This window comes from Equus caballus, chromosome 15 (genome assembly GCF_041296265.1).
Source record: "Equus caballus isolate H_3958 breed thoroughbred chromosome 15, TB-T2T, whole genome shotgun sequence".
Taxonomy (NCBI): domain Eukaryota; kingdom Metazoa; phylum Chordata; class Mammalia; order Perissodactyla; family Equidae; genus Equus; species Equus caballus.
The window spans coordinates 70,609,637-70,629,172 of NC_091698.1; the positions used below are offsets into that span (position 1 = coordinate 70,609,637).

Genomic DNA, 19,536 nt, shown 5'->3' on the forward strand with positions numbered 1-19,536 from the left:
AAAAACAAACTCTGCTCCCAAACTTGAATACATGAAATATGCAAAACCATGAAGGAAACATAACCAGAGGAAAGCTTTCCTCAGTCTACTTTTGGTTTAATCATCACCACAGAATGTGTTTTTATAATAAGAATAACACTGTTTAAAAATGTCTTTAAATATTGCTTACTTTTGCTAATAACATAATTAATAGAATGAATTATAGGCTTCACACAGTAAACCGAAAACTTAGATGGAAGACGCTTTGAAAAAAGAGGCTTTGAAAACCTGAAAACACAGATATGACCTTCATAATTAAGGAAATAGAGGCTGAAGAAATATACTCTACAACTTGGTATCAGGCAGTTGGTTAAATTTGCAAATGAGCAAATTTGAGGACAGGCAGCCTCAGCTGTTCTGAGCTATACCCAACTGACTCTTAGAAAGTGAGAAGGAAATTAAAATGATTTCTCAAAAGAGAAAAAAAAATGCAAGTAATGGCATAAAAGCCAGCAGCAAAGGAGCCCTCTGATTGGAAAAACACTATGTCGTTTTCAGAATTTCATAACCAAGCACAGAGACAGCCTTTAGGGTTATAATCTTTCTCCTTTGCAGGAAGGGAGCAAGAACTGAAAATAGAGAAGATGCAAATTCAAGCTTTTCTAAAATATTTGGGAAAAGTCCTACTAGGAGGTGACAAACCAGCAGCTGCACAACAAAGCAAAATTAAGAGGGGCTTTAAGACTAAAAGAAGGGTAGAAATCTGCCCACAGGGCGAGGGTTTAAACATCTATGCAAATATTTTCCTCTCAGAAGATACAAAGGGAAAATCGAAGCAGTTACTAAGTTGTCCTCTGGTGTTCTTTTTCTTTATAAGTTTGCTATGTCATATTTAATTTCATATTTCATATTAGGTAATTTTTTATATTTTAAATAAATAATGACTAGAAAGTTCATAGTTCTAATCTGAAGCTCAGCTAAAACAAGTACCTTGTAGGTATAACTGACAACTTTTTAATTTTAAATATCATTGCTACCTACTGCAGGAAAAAGTATCAGAGGAAAATCAATTTCTCCCATGCATCATACTCTCAAAAGACACACAAGATAACTAGACACACAAAGTTAAACCTTGTACTGCTCTTTAGAAATATTCTCATAAACATCAAGTTGTCAAGAAAAAAATAAGGAAAATTAAGCTAAATTTGGATCAATCTTAGCAAACGATTTTTCCTTTTTAAAAAATGTCAAAGTAGGCGCTGGCAAAGTAGTGGTTAAGTTCACACGCTCTGCTTCGGGAGCCCAGGTTTCACTGGTTCAGATCCTGACGCCGACCTAAGCATGGCTTATCAAGCTGTGCTGTGGCATGCGTCCCACATGTAAAATAGAGGAAGATGGGCATGGACGTTAGCTCAGGGCTAATCTTCCTCAAAAAAAAAAAAAAGTCCAAGTAAATTCCTCTAGTCCATAAATACCTTCTATGTCTTTTCCTTCAGTGAACTCGGGTTCTTTAGATGATATCTTGCTCATTTCCTCAGATTTTACTACTTGAGGAGGACTCCTGGCTCGGGATAAAAAGCACCCAAAGGTTAAACTGCTTAGGCGCTGGCCTTCCGAAAGCTTCGGGGTGGAGACAGTGGATGACTTCTTCCCTTGAACTTCTGCAAGATGATTAATCAGAAGCAAGATTTGAATTTTTTATAACAATTCATTACACATTGAGCCAAAGCATATAAAAACCTAAACCAATCATTCCTTACACATTCCAGGAAAAAGCCTAAAGTTCATCTTTACTTATGTATAGTAACATGGAACCCTCAATGTCTAATATCATATGCCAATGTTTAAAATCCATTTATATATTTTGAATGCTCAAAATATTTTTTAACTGACGAGAGAAAAATATCTAATTTCTTTAAAAGTAGTTAGTTCTCAAACAAAAACAAAAACACAAATTAAAAAACCAGATTATAAACAACTAGAGAGTTATAGCTTCTCACAAAGTCAAGAATCGGTAAATACCAGTCAAGTACTGGTAAAATTTGATTGTGTGGTAATGCTACTAACGGTGAGAAAAAGGGATGGGTTCTGGTTGCCAAGACAACCAAAGGAAATTTAGATCATCATTGGGGCAAATATCACATGATCACTGAAACAACTTTTGCTTATCTTAGTTTTCAGTGGGCTTCTCATAAGAAAGCAGATGAAGGGGGAACACAATATGGAGAGCCTTAATCACTTCTTTAGAGAAAAAAAAGGGAGGGGGCAGTTTCTAGATAGAGAATTTAGATAGCTAGCGGAGTGACTATTCAAGCACCTAATCATGGGTTTAATTCATCTTTAGGACTTGTAACATTGCTGCTTGTAAGATCAAAGCATGGAGATCCCAGTGATAGTGAGAAAAGTTTCCAAGGAAATTAACTTCTTAACTCTGGGAAAGCAGCAAAGGGTTAAGTTACATAGCAACTGATAATTGAGTAGAGTATAAGAAAAATAGCTTTATATAGTGTACTCTGGATATATCTTTTAATATTTTCATGTTAATCATCTCTCACAGAACTAATTCACAATATTCTAATAATCATATATATGCTTATATATTTTTTAAGTACTATATCTCCATATATCTAGTCTTCTCCAGTCCAAGCCTAGGTTCCAAGGATCAGCATCCTCTAGTCTACAAGACCTGAGAGGCTGCCAGTGAAGATTAGAATTGCAGGCTAAGAATAGCAGAGAAAATAACAGCTTTTTGAGAGTGGGCTTAGTACACCCAATCTATTTCAATAAGGGTGAACATCACAAAGACCTAAAACTTTAATTCTAAATATGGAATTCTGGATCAACTATGGGAACATCTATTTTTCATCATATAGGTAGAGGAAATGTGTGACATGAGAAACATATTTTGGTCTTCATTCATGGTTCCTGGCACACAGCTCCAACACTCTTGGAATTTCCTAAGACTGATAAAGGTGACTTCTGTTTTCATAACAAGACCTTACAACCACATCTGAGTGTATGTTAATAAGGTGAGTTTTGGAAAGCCCCCAGATAGCCTCAGGGAGAAGGCTGGTTGCCAGGAGAACCATCCAAGTGATTAGAGGGTTGGAAATTTCAGCCTCATGCTCTACCCCTTACCTCTGACCTCAGGGAAGGGAAGAGGGACTGGAGGTTGAATTAATCACTAGTGGCCAGTGACTGAATCAACCAGTTGTGCCTACACAGTGAAACCTCCATAAAAACCCAACAGGATGGGGTTCAGAGAGTTTCCAGGCTGGTGAACAAGAGGAGGTGCTGGGAGGGTGGCACCCTTGGTGAGGGCACAGAAAGTCTCTGCCCCTTCTCCTCTATCTTACCCTATGCCTCTCTTCCATCTGGCTGTTCCTGAGGTATAGCCTTTGTAATAAACTGGTAATTTAGTAAGTTAACTGTTTGCCTGAGTTCTGTGAGCCTCTCTAGCAAATTACTGAACCTGAGGAGAGGAACCTCCGATTTACAGCCAGTTGAGCAGAAGCAGGCATGACAATCTGTACTTGTGATTGCGTCTGAAGCAGGGGGTAGTTCTGTGGGACTGAGCCCTTCACCTATGGGATCTGATGCTAACTCCAAGCAAATAATCTCAGAATTGAGTTCAATTTGTAGGACACACAGTCGGCATCTGCTGAGAACTGGAGAATTGCTTGGTGTAGGAAAAACTCCCACACATCTGCTGTCAGAGGTATTGAGAGGAGAACGAAAACAGAGGAATTTTTTTTCCCTTCAGAAAATGACAGTGTAAGTATTAACATGCAGTAGACAAAATGCTTTCATACGTCCTATAATCAACAACCCCCCATGAAACCAGTAAGACACTATTACAATCACCATTTTACTGATGTAAAAAAAAATCTAGAGATAAAACACAGCTATTAAATTGTAGGGCATTAAAGTTGACTTCAGTGTTCTTTCTACCATGCCAATATTTTTCCAATGCCTTCTACAAGACCCCAGGGTTCTGCGGAAATGTTGCAGAGGGAGCAGGAAGAGTCATGAGTGAGAGCAAGGTGGCAGAGCTCTGGACCCATCAGCCGATACTGCTTCTCCCTGTTTTATCTCTTGAGGGTCTACAGAAAAAACATTGTTTTAAAAAGAGTTCTGTCACTAAAGAAAAGTTGCAAAAGCACTATACTAGGCTTTAATAAGCATGAGCTACACATCCACCCTGCTCATTCACCTCCTCTTCAGCTCAGTAGGCACTTGAGTGGCTATCATCAGAATAGCATACTAAGTACATTTCTGTCTCCAACTCCACCACTCAGAGTGGTAGCCTTTGAGGTTGAAAAGAAAGAAAGAAAGTAACTAAGCATTGGAAAACGCAAAGGGTTTATTCATATTATAAAATTCTGCTCAAAATATTCAGGCTGTAAGAATTTCAGTCATTGTTGATCACCATGCTACAAATTGAAAATAGAAATAACATGACTGATTTTTTTTTAAGCAAATATACCTGAAATTAAACATTCAAATTAGCATTACCCCCTTTGGATTATTTGCTACTGCCTAGCTGTGCTGTCTAATACGGACATGTGGCTATTTAAATTTAAATCAATTCCAATTAAATAAAATGTAAAATTCAGTTCTTTAGTTGGACTAGTCATATTTCAAGTGCTCAATAGTAAAATTCTATATTGCCAAATAAACCCAACCAAGCAATCTTAGTCAAAGCGCTCACACCTTGCAGTTTTGACTGTATTCTCCTGATCTCTTCGGTTTGGTTTTGGTTGATCAAACGAAGATTCTGATTCTCCAATTCCAGCTAAAAGAACATAATAGTTTTCCTTTATACAGGGATAACACTTACAAAATGTACTAGTAAACTATAATATTTAGAAAAGGTTAATATCTAATTACACATAAGCAAAGTACAAAAAAATGATAAGTAAACATCGGGTGAATTTATCAGTAGAGATTATCAACCTAGCTAATTATGGCTTCAACATTTATTTTTTCCAGAACCAAGAGTTTTAAATGTTTTTCACCCCCTAAACCTTTTCCACTATAAAATTACTTTAAACCAAATTATTTCAGCATTTAATCTGCGACGTAAACTAAATAATGTATACTTCTCAGATTCTGAATACATTAATTTTATGAGCTATAAACATATGTTCTATAATTATTTAAAACTAATTAGAATTTAAATCAACTAATTAGAATGAGGCCACTTACACTGATTACCATGAGTCTGTCAATATTTTTAATTTTAGAAATACATGAGACATTAGAATGAAAGCTACCTATCTCACTTTACCAAAAGACAGCAGCACCACCAACTGATCAGAATTTTGGTTCACTCAGAAGGAGCGCACATTCTGATGACTTATCTATTCAAAAGAAAGAAAAGGTACAGAAAAGGCAAAACATAGCAATAAATACCTCATTTAACTTAACTGTTACCCATTCTTTGATCTTAGCTGCTTTCTCTTCTATTATTTTAGCTTCCTGTATCCTTATTTGTTTCTGAAACAAAATTAGCAGTTTGTTTAGTTCAAACATAAGCTCAATAATAATCTGGAAATGTTATTTCATAAACATAAAACGCAAATCCACTTAAAATCTGTTGCCAAGTTAATACATCTGCTTTCAAATTACCAAACAGAGTAAAAAATGAGAATAACTGTCCAGCAGATACAATAATAAACCATAAAGATATATGCAAATATCCTAGTTTTAACAACTGATATTCCCTTTCTCTGAAAGATCATACAATTAAATCAATCCACTGAATTTATCCACAAAATAAACCCTTTCTGGAAATGGTCTAGGGTTTAGAACAGAAGAACAGGCGTCAATCAGGTTAGGGAGAGGAGAATCAGAATCTCCTCAGCGGCAGGACTTGTTTTCCCCTCAAACACTAGTTTTAAAAGATCCAGAAAGAATAAAGATCGAGAAACTCTAGTTCACATTGACCAACCTTTATATCTGGTTATCATCACAAGATTACTGACAATGTGACTATCACATAAATCACGGTGGGGGCTGAAAATCACTGACCTAAAGAAACACTGGTCCCAGAGAAATTTTTTTTAAATGCTGAAAATAAACAACAATTAAACATATTTAACAATTTTATAGTGGTCATATTTAAATGATGCTAAGTGACCATTTAAATAAACAACCCTAACACAATTTTTTCCTAATGAAATTTTAAAGTACACTAAATACTATATTTGATCTCTCAGTAAAGTGGTTTAAAAAGTGTATACATTTCTAAACAGAAAGATTAGTGTCAAACATATATTTAAAAATATAATATTCTATAAATATTTCCAAAACCCTAACAATCTAAAGCAAAGATTTGTTTCAAACATTTTACAGACATAAATGCCTGCTGACAACCAAATGTTTTCAACTTGAAGAGCACTGTCACATCCAAAAAGCGTCAGACTTTGCCTTGGACTCACTCCTGTCTTAAAGGGAATGCCATTTACTTGCACCTCTCACCAATAAACGTGATGTGATCCTATGGGTTGACCAAATAAGGAAGATTTCTGACAAAAATTTAGAAATTTAGGCTCTCTCTCTTTTTTTTTAAAGATTTTATTTTTTCCTTTTTCTCCCCAAAGCCCCCTGGTACATAGCTGTATATTCTTCGTTGTGGGTCATTCTAGTTGTGGCATGTGGGACACTGCCTCAGCATGGCTTGATGAGCAGTGCCATGTCCACACCCAGGATTCGAACCAACGAAACACTGGGCCGCCTGCAGCGGAGTGCACGAACTTAACCACTCAGCCACAGGGCCAGCCCCTAGGCTCTCTTTTTAATCTTTGCAATTATGCATAAATAAACGCACATATTTAGAACTCTTTGATGATCAAACTCTTCCTAACCTGCTCTTCAAGTTGCAGTTCCAAGTTTTGAATGATGTCATCTTTTTCCTGTATTAGGGTCTCCAGATCTTGACACTTTTTATATAACCTTGTCTCTGATTCACTGGTTTGAATATTAGCTGCTTTTAATTTCTCCTCCATAACTTGTACCTAAATTCAGAGGATAAAAAATATTAAAATTACGCATGTACTTAATTTATCATAGTATTAAACTTAGAATTTTACTTTAACATTAAACAGATTCCTAAAAGGTATCATCATAAAAGGAAAATATTGAACAAGTTTTAATATATTTAAGAATTATAAAGTCTGAAGACTATTTTGCCAAGTGGTGTCACCTTTGAGGTACTTAAGGGTACATAAGAGAGTCTCAGAATATTGCTATCATATAAAGTAATGCACATGTTTAGCAGAGCACTGATAATACGCAAAGCATTTCATACGAGCATAGAATCAGAAAGTTCCCAGCCCTCATTTTTTTCATATTTTAAACAAAGTAAGAATATAAAGTGAAGAAAATGACTGGTGAGGTAAGACTCAGATTGGACAACCTAAATATAACAACACATTTTGGGGAAAAAATTGACCTTAGATAACAAAGAAAGACATACACAATGGAAAGCAAAAGGAAAATAAAAGAACCTTAAAGCCTCAATGATGAAATCATAAAAAATAAGAAAGCATGAGAGTCAAGATACAGGTAGGAGAGTGTGTTCAGTGAGGGTTTATTTATTCATTAATTTAACAAATATTCAGTGAATACCTGCCAAGTGCCACGCCTGTTCCAGGTCCTAGGAAGACATCAGTAAATAAAACAGACTCAAAATCTCTGCCTCCATAGAAGTTACATTCTAGTGGGTAAGACAGATCATAAATATAATAAAGATGTAAAAATCATAAAGTACGTTACACAGGCTGATAAGAGTAATGGGAAAAAATAGAACAAGATAAAAGAGATCGGTGGGTGGCTGGGGGTTGAGTGGTGCCTCAATTTTAATATCTAAGATATATTGGCTCTGCTTGAATCTTCTGCAAAACACATTTGAGTATATGAAATCTTAGAAGGCATGTGTGACATGTTAATGACAGTAAGAAAGAAAATAAAGTACTGGGCACTGTATATAATATTAAGACTTTTATTCCATATACTCCAAATAGGTAAGAATGTAATTTTAGCAATGTTTTAGATTATACGGGGCAAAGAAGAAAAATATGTAAAGGCATTTGAGAAATTAAAGGTGATAGGGAAGATGAAAAATCTTAAACTAGTAAAATACCTCTGAAAAATCACAATAAACTTACTTAAAGTTCAAAAATACTTGACTAATGAGGGCTTCTAGATGGAAGGTGTTAAGGTTAGTTGGGTTTTGTTTTTTTAACCAAGGTTTCATCTGTGGGTTCAAGGTATAAATGTAAATTCAACTCAAATGCCAAAAGTGTCCTATTTAAATACCACCCACACAGCTGGCAACTATGAAAATAAAAGTAGATTAAAAAAAAAAGAAAAGAAAAAATGTATTCCACTAGCCAAATGACAATTTTAAGTTATCTTAGGATTTAGATTTTTTAACATAACATAGCAAGCTTTCCGCAGGAACAGACCACGAGATCAAGAACAAAGGTCTACATTAGAGATGCGGTCATGAAAAACAGCCAGAGCAGGTCAGAGAGCTGGACAGTAAATACCAAGGGTCAATCTTAAGATGGTACAGCCAGTTCCACACAGGGCATCTGTAGCTGTGGAAGCAGGGAGAGAAGAGACAAGACCAAGTCCAAAATGGCAGTTCTCCTCCAGGGATAGAATAATAGATGATAAACCTCAAGAAAAACAAAATTAACTAAATAAGAATAGAAAGAAATATTACCAGACCTACACCTATAGTCTCCTTTTATTAAGTTGGAGCAAGCCACCCTACAGACATTGGGCTACTGCATAAAACTGTCCTCTCAGAAAAGGTCTACAGTCCTGGAAAACTATGATTTGGGAGTACTCTTCTCTGAAAAACACGTTCAGTTTGAAAAGTGTTCTCATTTTATGAATCAATGTTAGATGCATCTTTGCCATGAGCAACTGTTTAACTCAATCATTATTTTTAGATAAATGATTTTCCTAGGCAGGAAAACTATTGGCAAAAGTGGGAAAATCTCTCAGGGAGAGAGATTACAAAGCAGTTACAGGCAATCTACTTACCAACTGGTCCTGGCAAACCGAGCTCCACAGGGTCAGCCAGTCTTCCTTGGTAATTAGTATGAATAAGAGGTCTACAGAAATGCTAAGAGGCTTACATAAAAGCCAAGCAGCCTTTTAAAATATCTTACCACAAGTACACGGAAAATAGCCCAGTTCTTTTTCCATTCATTTAACCTGAACCATGTAAGAATTTTAACTACTCAGAGATTGGTCAATAACAAACACCTGTGAATTCAAATTGGTTGTTAAATAAACTTGCAATTATCTATATATGGATATCTTCCGGTGAGGAACGCACTCTTAGGCTGCCTTTCTCCTTTACTTCAAGGAGAACCTCTGGTTGCCTCCACCCACATCAGCACACTCCTCAGCCATTTCCCCAAAGTCTTGTTGATTCTTGATTCTGAGGCCCCTAAGCTATTGTGCAGTAAAGGGTTAACTCGGCAAACTTGGGGGCTCGAACCCTGCACATTCCAAAGAAAGGACTAGCCCTTGACTGGCTCCTGGGAAATAATCTTAGGGCCCTTGGAATATCCTGCCTGATAAGATTGTCTCTATATACCAGAGATATTGAGCCACACCAGATAATTTACGCTGACAATGCGATTTATGGTGAATGCCCTTTTTGTTCATTCACCTGGGGTCCTAGGCCATGCTGTATCAGTTTCACCTCTGGTGGGCGTGGAGACTGAGTAGCTAAGGTCAGTCATGCATGCATTCCACGCCTACAAAACTGACCTCCTCCAGTAAAAACTCTGGACACTAATACTCGGATGAACTTCTCTGGTTGACAATCTTCCTACGTGTTGTCACACACTCATGGGAGAATCAAGTGCATCCCTGTGTAACTCCACTAGGAGAAGACAACTGGAAACTCATACCTGGTTTCTCCTGTACTCTGCCAGATGTGTATTTTTCCTTTGCTGATTTTAATTTGTATTCTTCCACTGTAGTAAACCATAACCAAGAATATAACAGCTTTTCTGGGTTCTGTGAGTCCTTCCGGTGAATCATCAAACCTGAGGGTGGTCTTGGGGACCCTGACACAACTCCCAAAGCTATTTTCCATCTTCCCACCAACTCTGAAGAAAGCAGGAGTTGCAAATATTGTTCCCATTGCAATTACCCATATCAGTATTTCCTTCCTTTCATTTCCAACCTCATCCCTTTCTCCCCAACTACAAGTAATCAAGATGTGATTGTATTTTTGAGTGGGGGTTGAAAATTTCTATTTCTATCTATACATTACAACGGCAGACAAAGACACCTGATAGTTCTAAAATAGAATGAAGAAAGGCCTTGTAAGAGTATTTTGAGTCTCAGACCATTTTCCAGTTATTTAAAATTTATTGCACATTAATTAATCATTCTAATCACATTTTAAACTCAATTATTTTGGCATAGTACTCTATAGTTTACGCAGTAAGACCAGAACTATTCTCACTGAAGGTGAAAAGGAACAGCACTGGACACAGTAGGTTTCCATGTAATGAAGCAAATCACTACAAAGTCCTGGATATCAGAAGAACTGAGTAGTAATCATTTATCAAGAAGCAAATTGACAGAAAGGCAGACTAGCCCACATATTAGAATGGTCAGAGGGAACTTTAAATCCAGCTCCTAACAAGTCTGAATCACATACAGGCAAGGGATCAAAGCCCAGAAGGACAGAACGAAAACACAAACTTTTACAGGGGAAATTATCTGCCCCTCTTCGGTTAGCACAAATTAGTGTAACAGACTGGAGTATACACCTTACCAGATACTCGAGAAGGAATCCTGTGTATCAGGATCTCCCAAACGTGCTATTCGCTGCTTTTTCTGTCTCACAGAACACCCATTAGTAGTACTGGGTTGATTTACACACGCTGTTTTCAAAACTTGTGAATAGCAACAATAAAAATGTTCTATAGCATTAAGTATAAAGATTGCCAAGATTTCTCTGGAGAAACGTGTGACTTTTTTCTATAGGCATCTTATTTAACGGTTATACAGGTGATACCACTCATTAATAAACAAGCAGAAAAATGTACAAAGCTAAATAAAGCATTGAGTGGAGCGGGTTTCTGCTGACTACTGCTTTTGGTGTTGAAACATTCCTTTTTGGTTAACATAAATACAGTTTAAGTCTTAGGATATGGCTCAGTGACAAAGGATAAGCTAAATTCAAGCAACATAAATAGCAGATAGGCCACAGTCCCATGGTAATTGTTAAAGACAGCAAAGGATTCAGTTACTCTAAGTTAATAACATTTACTTAGTCTTGCAAAGGCCAAAAAAAGGTGATATAAGTGGTGCATGAGAATTCATCTGCTCTCTATATTTCTTGTCAACTTTTAGATTCATTATGAAGCATTTAAGGAAAAAATTCCTCTGAAGTATAACAAAATAGGTAGTGAATAAACTTAAAGTGTTGTGACAAAAAGAAAAAGCTATATATTTTGCTAAATTGTATAGAAACTCCAGGAGATTTGCAATTCTCACTCTTCTTTTGGCGGAGGCAGAGTTTGATTTAAGGCAGTATGTCTAAAATAACCAATCAAGTGTCTTTTTGCCTAAAAATGTAGCACACAGAATTAAATAACTTTACACTTGATGTCCTCAAGTGACAACTTCAAATAAGAAACTCTTCCTGTTAACTTATCAAGATCAGTGTTTGGGCCTGATGGCTACAAACCACCAGGGTTTGCTTCCCTTGAATTGGGAATAGGGATCCTTCTTTTCTCTCAAGATCCAGTGAATCAGAGAAAAAACTCTGAAAATCACAAATAAAAAAACTACTTAATTTAGTTTAATTTTCAGAGCTAAACAAATTTGCCACATATATGAATTAAGAATTTTAATTAAGAAAGGCAAAACAAAACCATAGTCAATTTCTTCCTTTTTTTCCCCCTGTAACGTGAGCAGTTAAAGGAGAGAAAGAAAAGGAAGGGAAACATAGGGAAGAACAAACAGACAGAGACAGCCACGGGTATAGAGGTAAAGAGGGATGTCACCAGGAAAGGCTAAAGTCGGAAAGGGAAAGACAAGAAGGGAGACATGACAGTCGGAGAGGCAAACTGACAAATGTGTGCCGCAAGGCACGGGGCTAACCAGGGACACTACCGAAAAAGACAAAGACACTCGGCGTAGAATGACAGAGAGTCACACAAACATTACAGTCTTTCATAGATTAGAAGTGACCTTTCATGATTTTACTGTTAATTATTGGCTTTTTATAGATATAAGTGGAGATACTACTCTTCATCAGCTAAAGAATATAAACAACCAAGCACAGCACAGATTTTACCATTACCACTGGTACTGCAACTAATACCTAAATTTTTAAGAATTATCAGTAATTTTTTGGTGTGATGATGGTACTGTAGTTACGACTTTTAAGTCTTTATTTTTAGATTAGTTGCTGAAATACTCATGGGTGAAATGATATGATGTCTGGGATTTGTTTCAAAATAAGCCAGTGTGGAGGTGGTAAGGGAAAAAGTGAATGGAGGTATGCACTAGCCATGAAGCGACTACTTGTTGAAGTTGGCAATGGGGGTTCATTATACTATTTTCTCTACCCTTGTAGTAGTTGAAATATGGCATAGAAATCAAGGATTTGGCAAGAAAATCAAGGATTAAGTTAGAATGGGTTTATTTAGAAATTTGTCAGGCCACTAAAACGATCCACTGTGTAAAATTAAATCTTTTAGGTGAAAACAAGATTTGGTAGTACTCAAATTGAAGGGAAGAAATATGACAATCTTAGAGCAAGTATAAGAAATTTAATATACACTTACTGGAAGAAATAATAACTTTCAATTGTTGTTTTGGTAGAGGAGGATTAGCCCAGAGCTAACATCCACCACCAAGCCTCCTCTTTTTGCTGAGGAACATAGGCCCTGAGCCAACATCTGTGCCCATCTTCCTCTATTTTATATGTAGGATGCCTGTCACAGCATGGCTTGATAATCGATGTGTAGGTCTGTGCCCAGGATCCGAACCTGGGAACCCCAGGCCACTGAAGTGGAGCATGCAAACCTAACCACTACACCAGCCCCTAATTTTGAAGTATTTGACTTGACTGAATCTGACAGAGATCTTTTGATAAAATGTGAAGTTACAGATTTAGGATCACTGACAAACTTTAAGCCTGGTAGGGTGGCCAGCCCCGTAGCCAAGTGGTTAAGTTCATGTGCTCTGCTTCAGCGGCCCGGGGTTCACTGGTTTGGATCCTGGGCACGGACCTACACACCACTCATCAAGCCATGCTGTGGCAGTATCCCACATAGAACTAGAATGACCTACAACTAGGACATATAACTACGTTCTGAGGCTTTGGGGAGAAAAAAAAAAAGAGGAAGATTGGCAACAGATGTTAGCTCAGGGCCAATCTTCCTCACCAAAAAAAGGCATGAAAAAAAAAGGCTGGTAGACTCATCCAAACCACTCATTTTACTGTTGGCAAGGCCCAGAAAGAGTCAAGTGACTTATCAAAGATTTGACTTTTCTCCTTCATATCTATTAACATATTAAGTATAAAATTTTGTATATATTTTTCCTAATATAACTTTAAGTATTTTTCCATATTAGTACTTATCCTTAGTAATAATTATTTTTAATGGTTGTTTAATATTTCATGGAGTGGATATAGTCAATTATTCATTCTTTATAATATGGCATTCATATTATTTCTAACTCTTTGTTACTATAAATAAAGCTGCTATGAACATATTTATACATAAAATTTCACTATGGTTAGGAGCGCAATAAAAGCCATATTTGATTTTCTTGGAAGTAAATAAAAATTCCTAATGCAGGCATTTTTATCCTTTCAAAAATTTGGTAAAGGGCAAAACAAAGTTAGATTCTCCATTTTCCCTATGGATCCAGCTCATGAACCATCAAAATGATAACATGTAGAGGAGGGCTGAGGACTATTTTGAGGACTGTTTTGGGCAAAACAATGTTTATATTGGTAGAGGCAGAAAAAATTTTTTTACTAAAATTATACCCTACCTGTTGAAAAGCTTTTTCTGCTTGACGTTCAGCATCAATAACTTGTCTCTCAAGCTGTTGCATCTGGAAAGTGAGCAAAAATAGAAAAAATATAAAAATTCGTATTTCCCTTTTGGAAAAGGACTTAAAAATCTCACAATGTTACCAAATTCTTTAAGAATATTTAAAGTCTTTCAATGAATATGTATTACTCGGAATTTGTCACATTAAAAGCTCTTTCAGTGCATATTTAAAAATAGATCAAACAAAATACCAAAGGTTCGATACTTTTAATACAATATAATATATACTACATGAGTATTCATCAATAGCATTTTCTTCATTGGACTATAAATTACAAATTGCTGGTCAGCATATATTAAGAACAATAAATGAAATCTAAGAGAGTAGTAAGATTTCAAATGTCATATTTGATTTGTTGATCATAAAGTCACAATGATATCAAAAAGTGGTATATTCTCATATGCTCCACAGGTGGTATGGTTAAGTCAAAACTCTCAGTAATTTTAGTTCTTATACATTGGGATGGAAAGAGTACAGAAGAGACTCTGATTAACCACACACATCCACAAAAAGTGTAGGGCACAAGGAAACAAAAAACACAGGGGTAAGTCTTTTAAATTTCTGTAGAAAACAAAAAGTTCACAGATTTATTTTTTTTATTTTATATTTTGTGAGGAAGATTGTCACTGAGCTAACATCTGCTGCCAATCTTCCTCTTTTTGCTTGAGGAAGATGTCACTGAGCTAACGTCTGCGCCAGTCTTCCTCTCTTTTATGTGGGATGCCACCACAGCATGGTTTGACAAGCGATGCTAAGTCCGTGCCTGGGATGGGAACCCACAACCCAGGGCCACCAAAGGAGACCACACAAACTTAACCACTATGCCACCAGGCTGGCCCCCTCAAAAAAAGTTCAGAGTTAAAGTAAATTACTAAAATGAATATTATAAGTAAAATAAACAAAAGCCTTAAAAAGGACCCAATGAAAATTAACATGAGATATATACCAGGAATTGAATACACAACCATGATGTAAAACAATTTCAAATTCTTTTTTTCTAAGTGTTGGAGTATGGTCAACATCAGAGCCGTCTGTGGCTCGATGTATGCTCATTTTCAATCTTACTGTTGGTCGGTATTCCAGAGGCCCAGAACCTCTAGCACATCTCAAACTCATAGCACCCCAGTCCCCGAAGCCCATAGCTGCCACGCCGTGCCCCTCCTCGAAACCAGCCAGCCCCGAACCAGCGGGGAGCGGGGCAGCCAGCTCCCCGCCGCGTGGGCGGCAAGGTCCCAACCTGCGCCTGCGTTTGAGCCACACGCTGTTCTCAACGCTTGAAAGATGGTTTCTACTGAGTGTATCATTTCTTAAGGGTTTGCTGCTTGGGAGCATTTACTGCGTGTTTTGTGTGTGTTTAAGGTTAGCACCTGAGCTAACATCTGTTGCCAATCTGGTTTTCTGTTCCTTCTCCTTCTCCCCAAAGTCCCCCCAGTACATGGTTGTATATTCTAGTTGTAAGTCCTTGTAGCTGTGGCATGTGGGACGCTGCCTCAGCATGGCTTGATGAGCGGTGCTAGGTCCACCCAGGACCCAAACCCGCAAAACCCTGGGCCACCAAAGCAGAGTGTAGGAACTTAACCAGCGGGCCACTGGGCGGCCCCATTTACTGTGTTTTGATAACTATGTTTAGGCAAATTATTATTCACACAGAGGTAAAACTCAAGACCAAGGGCACAGTCACCTTCGCCCACTTAACAAAAGATTTCCTAAACATTTCAGAAGTGCAACGCATGAAGCTTAGTAAAAGTATCGGTGGTCGCTGTAACATCTTTGGAAAATCCAAAGGTGAGCAGTATTGAGCTGTACTGCAAGAGACTTGGACCAAACTATGACAAAGCAGAACCCTACAGTACTAAAAATGATAGCCTGTTTAATATAAAAAAAATAAGACAGAGATACAGATGAGGAAATCTTACAGACGTCTTTGAAAAGCATAGCAACAACTACAACTGGTTCCTTCTTTCACGTCCCACTACATTTGCTGTCACTGAAAATTTGAAGTATCGCCTGTTTACTAGGGACGCATCACAACCTTTCTATCTGGGCCACGCTATAACATCTGCTGCCCTCGAAGGAGGAACTGTCTTAAGTTTAGAGTCTGAAAAGACAGCCTTCTCAGGAAGTCTGAAAAGCGTGCAGATCGAAGTGTGACTTGAAAGTTATCTGAAGATATGCAGGTGGCAGTCAGCCCAAAACACGCGGGAGCTCTGGCAGAAAACGTAGAGGATTCTGGAGGAAGAGCTCTACTGAATACAAAACCAATTACATATCTTATTCAAGAGACAATGTCTAATAACTCTCAGCAAGTAGTAGAAGGCTGCTGTTCAGATATGCCTGTTACTTTGAAAAGACTGACTTCCAAAAAGATGACGGTGATGATGCATGGTGTGCGCTGGCTCAGGGCATTTGGACATTATTTCAAGGACGCACTGGTTTTCCTGTCTCCAAATGGTTCAGAAAATGATTGAAGGCTGGGGAATGATAGAACTGTGCTGTCCAAGAGCACCTGAAGTGTGGATTCACTTGAAATGTGGTGTAAGTGTAAAATACAGACTTCATTCAATAAGACATATGTTACTTGAAAACCTAGTACAAAAAATATAAAATATCTCAGTAGTTTTTTAACCTTGACTCACATTAAAATGACATTTTGATATGTTGCATTAAATAAAATATAGTATTAGAATTAATTCACATTTCTTTCTCATTTTATGAATGTTTATTAGAAAATTTTAAATTACATATGTATCACATTATATTTGTACTAGATAACGAAAGTGCAAAACGTTCCATTGTCACCATATATGGCAATTTAACTGCCAGTCCACACGGCGGCATTTTCCAAAGGCATTTTATTGCAGGGATCTCAATTCTGGAAGAGGTTTCAAATATTTGGATACGTAAATAGATATTTCCCAAGTGCATTCTTTGGACCTTATATCACCTTTAATTTTTGTGAAAATATTTCAAATGTTTAATAAGCAAGTATTGTCGTCTAAAAGCGTTTTAATGAGTTATTGTTACAGACTATGGCACTACATAGAAGCCAGCCCTGGTGGCCTAGTGGATAAGAGTTGGTGCTCTCACTGCCACAGTCCAGGTTCATTTCCTAGTCAGGGAACCATACCATCTGTCTATTAGTGGTCATACTATGGCAGCTGTGTGTTGCTGTGATGCTGAAGCTATGCCACCAGTATTTCAAATACCAGCAGGGTCACTCATGGTGGACAGGTTTCACTGGAGCTCCCAGACTAAGACAGACTAGGAAGAAAGAACGGCTACCCAATTCTGAGAAAGTTGGCCATGAAAACCCTATGAATAGCAACAGAGTATTGTCTGATACAGCACGGGAAAGTGACAGGATGGCCAAAAAGACCAGGCAGGGTTCAGCTTTGCTGTACGCAGTGTCACTGGAGTCAGAACTGACTCAACAGCACTAACAACAACAGTTGTAGAAGCAAGCAGTTGGAACAAGCATTGTGTCTCATGTCCAGGATATTCCTTAAACCGAAAAAACAACCGGCAGGCACATGCCAACATCACATTCTACATGCTGACAATTGTCAGCTTCTACTATGTAACTACATTATGTTCTCAGGAGAATTTTTGCCCTGTGGAGGCTCAGTTTTGAATACTGTTGAGATTGCCAGGAAAAACAGGAAAACCCACAAACAAGTTGCTGATCTGTAAAATTTTGCTAGTGAAAAAAAAAATGACTGACACACTATTAGAATGGCCAAAATCCAGAACACTGACAGCACCAAATGCTGGCGAAGATGTGGAGCAATAGAAACTCTCATTCATTGCTCGTGGGAATGCAAAATGGTACAGCCAGTTTGAAAGACGTTTTAGTGATTTCTTACAAAACTAAACATACTCTTACCATAAGATCCAGCAATTGCACTCCTTGGTATTTACCCAAAGGAGCTGAAAACTTATGTAGACACAAAAACCTGCACACAGATGTTTACAACAGCTTTATTCATAATTGCCAAAACTTGGAAGCAACCAGATGTCCTTCAGTAGGTGAATGGATAAATAAACTGTGGTACATCTAGACAATGAAATATTAATTGGCACTAAAAGAAATGCACCATCAAGCCATGAAAAGACACGGAGGAAACCTAAACCATATTATTAAGTGAAAGAAGCCAATCTGAAAAGGCTCCATACTGTATGATTCCAATTCTATGACAGTCTGGAAAACTATGGAGACAATAAAAAGATGAGTGGTTGCCAGGGGTTGGCGAGTGGTGGGAGGGATGAATAAACAGAGCACAGAAGCTTTTTAGGGCAGTGAAAGTGCTCTGTATGATACCATAATGATGAATACACGTCATTATACATTTGTCCACGTGGAAGGTACAATACCAAGAGTGAAACTGTGGACTTCAGGTGATTATGATGTGTCAATGTAGGTTCATCAATTGTAACAAATGTACCACTCTGGTGGGGAATGTTGATAATGGGGGAGGCTATCCATGTGTGGGGGCAGGGAATATACGGAAAATTTCTGTACCTTCCCCCAATTTTTCTGTGAACTTTAAGCTGCTCTAAAAAAAAGTAAAGTCTTGGGGCCAACCCCGTGGCCGAGTGGTTAAGTTCATGTGCTCCACTTCGGCGGCCCAGGGTTTCACCAGTTCAGATCCCAGATGCAGACATGGCACCACTGTCAGGCCATGCTGAGGCAGCGTCCCACATAGCACATCCAGAAGCACTCACAACCAGAATATACAACTATGTACTGGGGGTGCTTTGGGGAGAAGAAGAAGAAGAAAAAAATAATAAAAATAGTAACAATAAAGACAATAGTTTCTTAAGAGGACTGCTTTGGTCTGAATGTTTGTGTCTTCCCAGAATTCATGTATTATAATCCTAACACCCAATGTGATGGTGAGTAAGTCCTGAGGGATTAGTGTCTTTATAAAAGATTCCACAGAGCTCCATAGCCCCTCCTTCCAGGTGAAAATACAAGAAGTCTACAACCCAGAAGAGGGCCCTAACCCCATCTTGTTGGTACCCTGATCTCAGACTTCCAGCCTCCAGAACTATAAAAAATAAATTCCTATTGTTTATAAGCTATACAGTCTATCATATTTTGTTATAGCAGCCAGAACGGAGTAAGACAGAAAATTGGTACTGAGAGTGGAGTGCTGCTGTAACAAACACCTAAAAATGTGGAAGTGACTTTGAAATTGGGTAATGGGTAGAGGCTGGAAGAATTTTGAGGTGCTTTGTAGAAAAAAACCTACTGCTATGGACAGACCACTAAAAGCAATTTTGGTGAGAGCCCAGGAGACCAGCAAAGCTGCAGAGAAAGCCGTCTTATTTCTTAGAGAATACCTAAGTGGTGGTGAACAGAAGGTTGGTAGAAATATGACAGATGGTAAAGGCCATTCTAGTGAGGTCTCAGATGGAAATAAGGAACCTGTT

General features: G+C 37.7%; 2 protein-coding genes across 3 annotated transcripts in view; one reads left to right on the plus strand and one right to left on the minus strand.

The window, feature by feature from the left end:
- The window catches only part of PLEKHH2 (pleckstrin homology, MyTH4 and FERM domain containing H2), a 102,628-nt gene that overhangs the window by 61,261 nt on the left and 21,831 nt on the right, over window positions 1–19,536 (minus strand). For both annotated transcript variants that reach the window (XM_001499587.5, XM_070235532.1), the window contains exons 3-7: window positions 14,041–14,103; window positions 6,849–6,998; window positions 5,395–5,478; window positions 4,693–4,774; window positions 1,455–1,640 (exon numbers count right to left, since the gene is read on the minus strand). In XM_001499587.5, coding sequence (XP_001499637.1) covers window positions 1,455–1,640; window positions 4,693–4,774; window positions 5,395–5,478; window positions 6,849–6,998; window positions 14,041–14,103 — 565 coding nt within the window. The remainder of the gene's footprint in view (window positions 1–1,454; window positions 1,641–4,692; window positions 4,775–5,394; window positions 5,479–6,848; window positions 6,999–14,040; window positions 14,104–19,536) is intronic.
- Window positions 15,149–16,571, plus strand: C1GALT1C1L (C1GALT1 specific chaperone 1 like). The gene is given in 6 exon segments (XM_070235938.1): window positions 15,149–15,350; window positions 15,667–15,744; window positions 15,747–15,801; window positions 15,803–15,928; window positions 15,930–16,207; window positions 16,210–16,571. Coding segments are annotated over 6 exon segments (1,101 nt in total).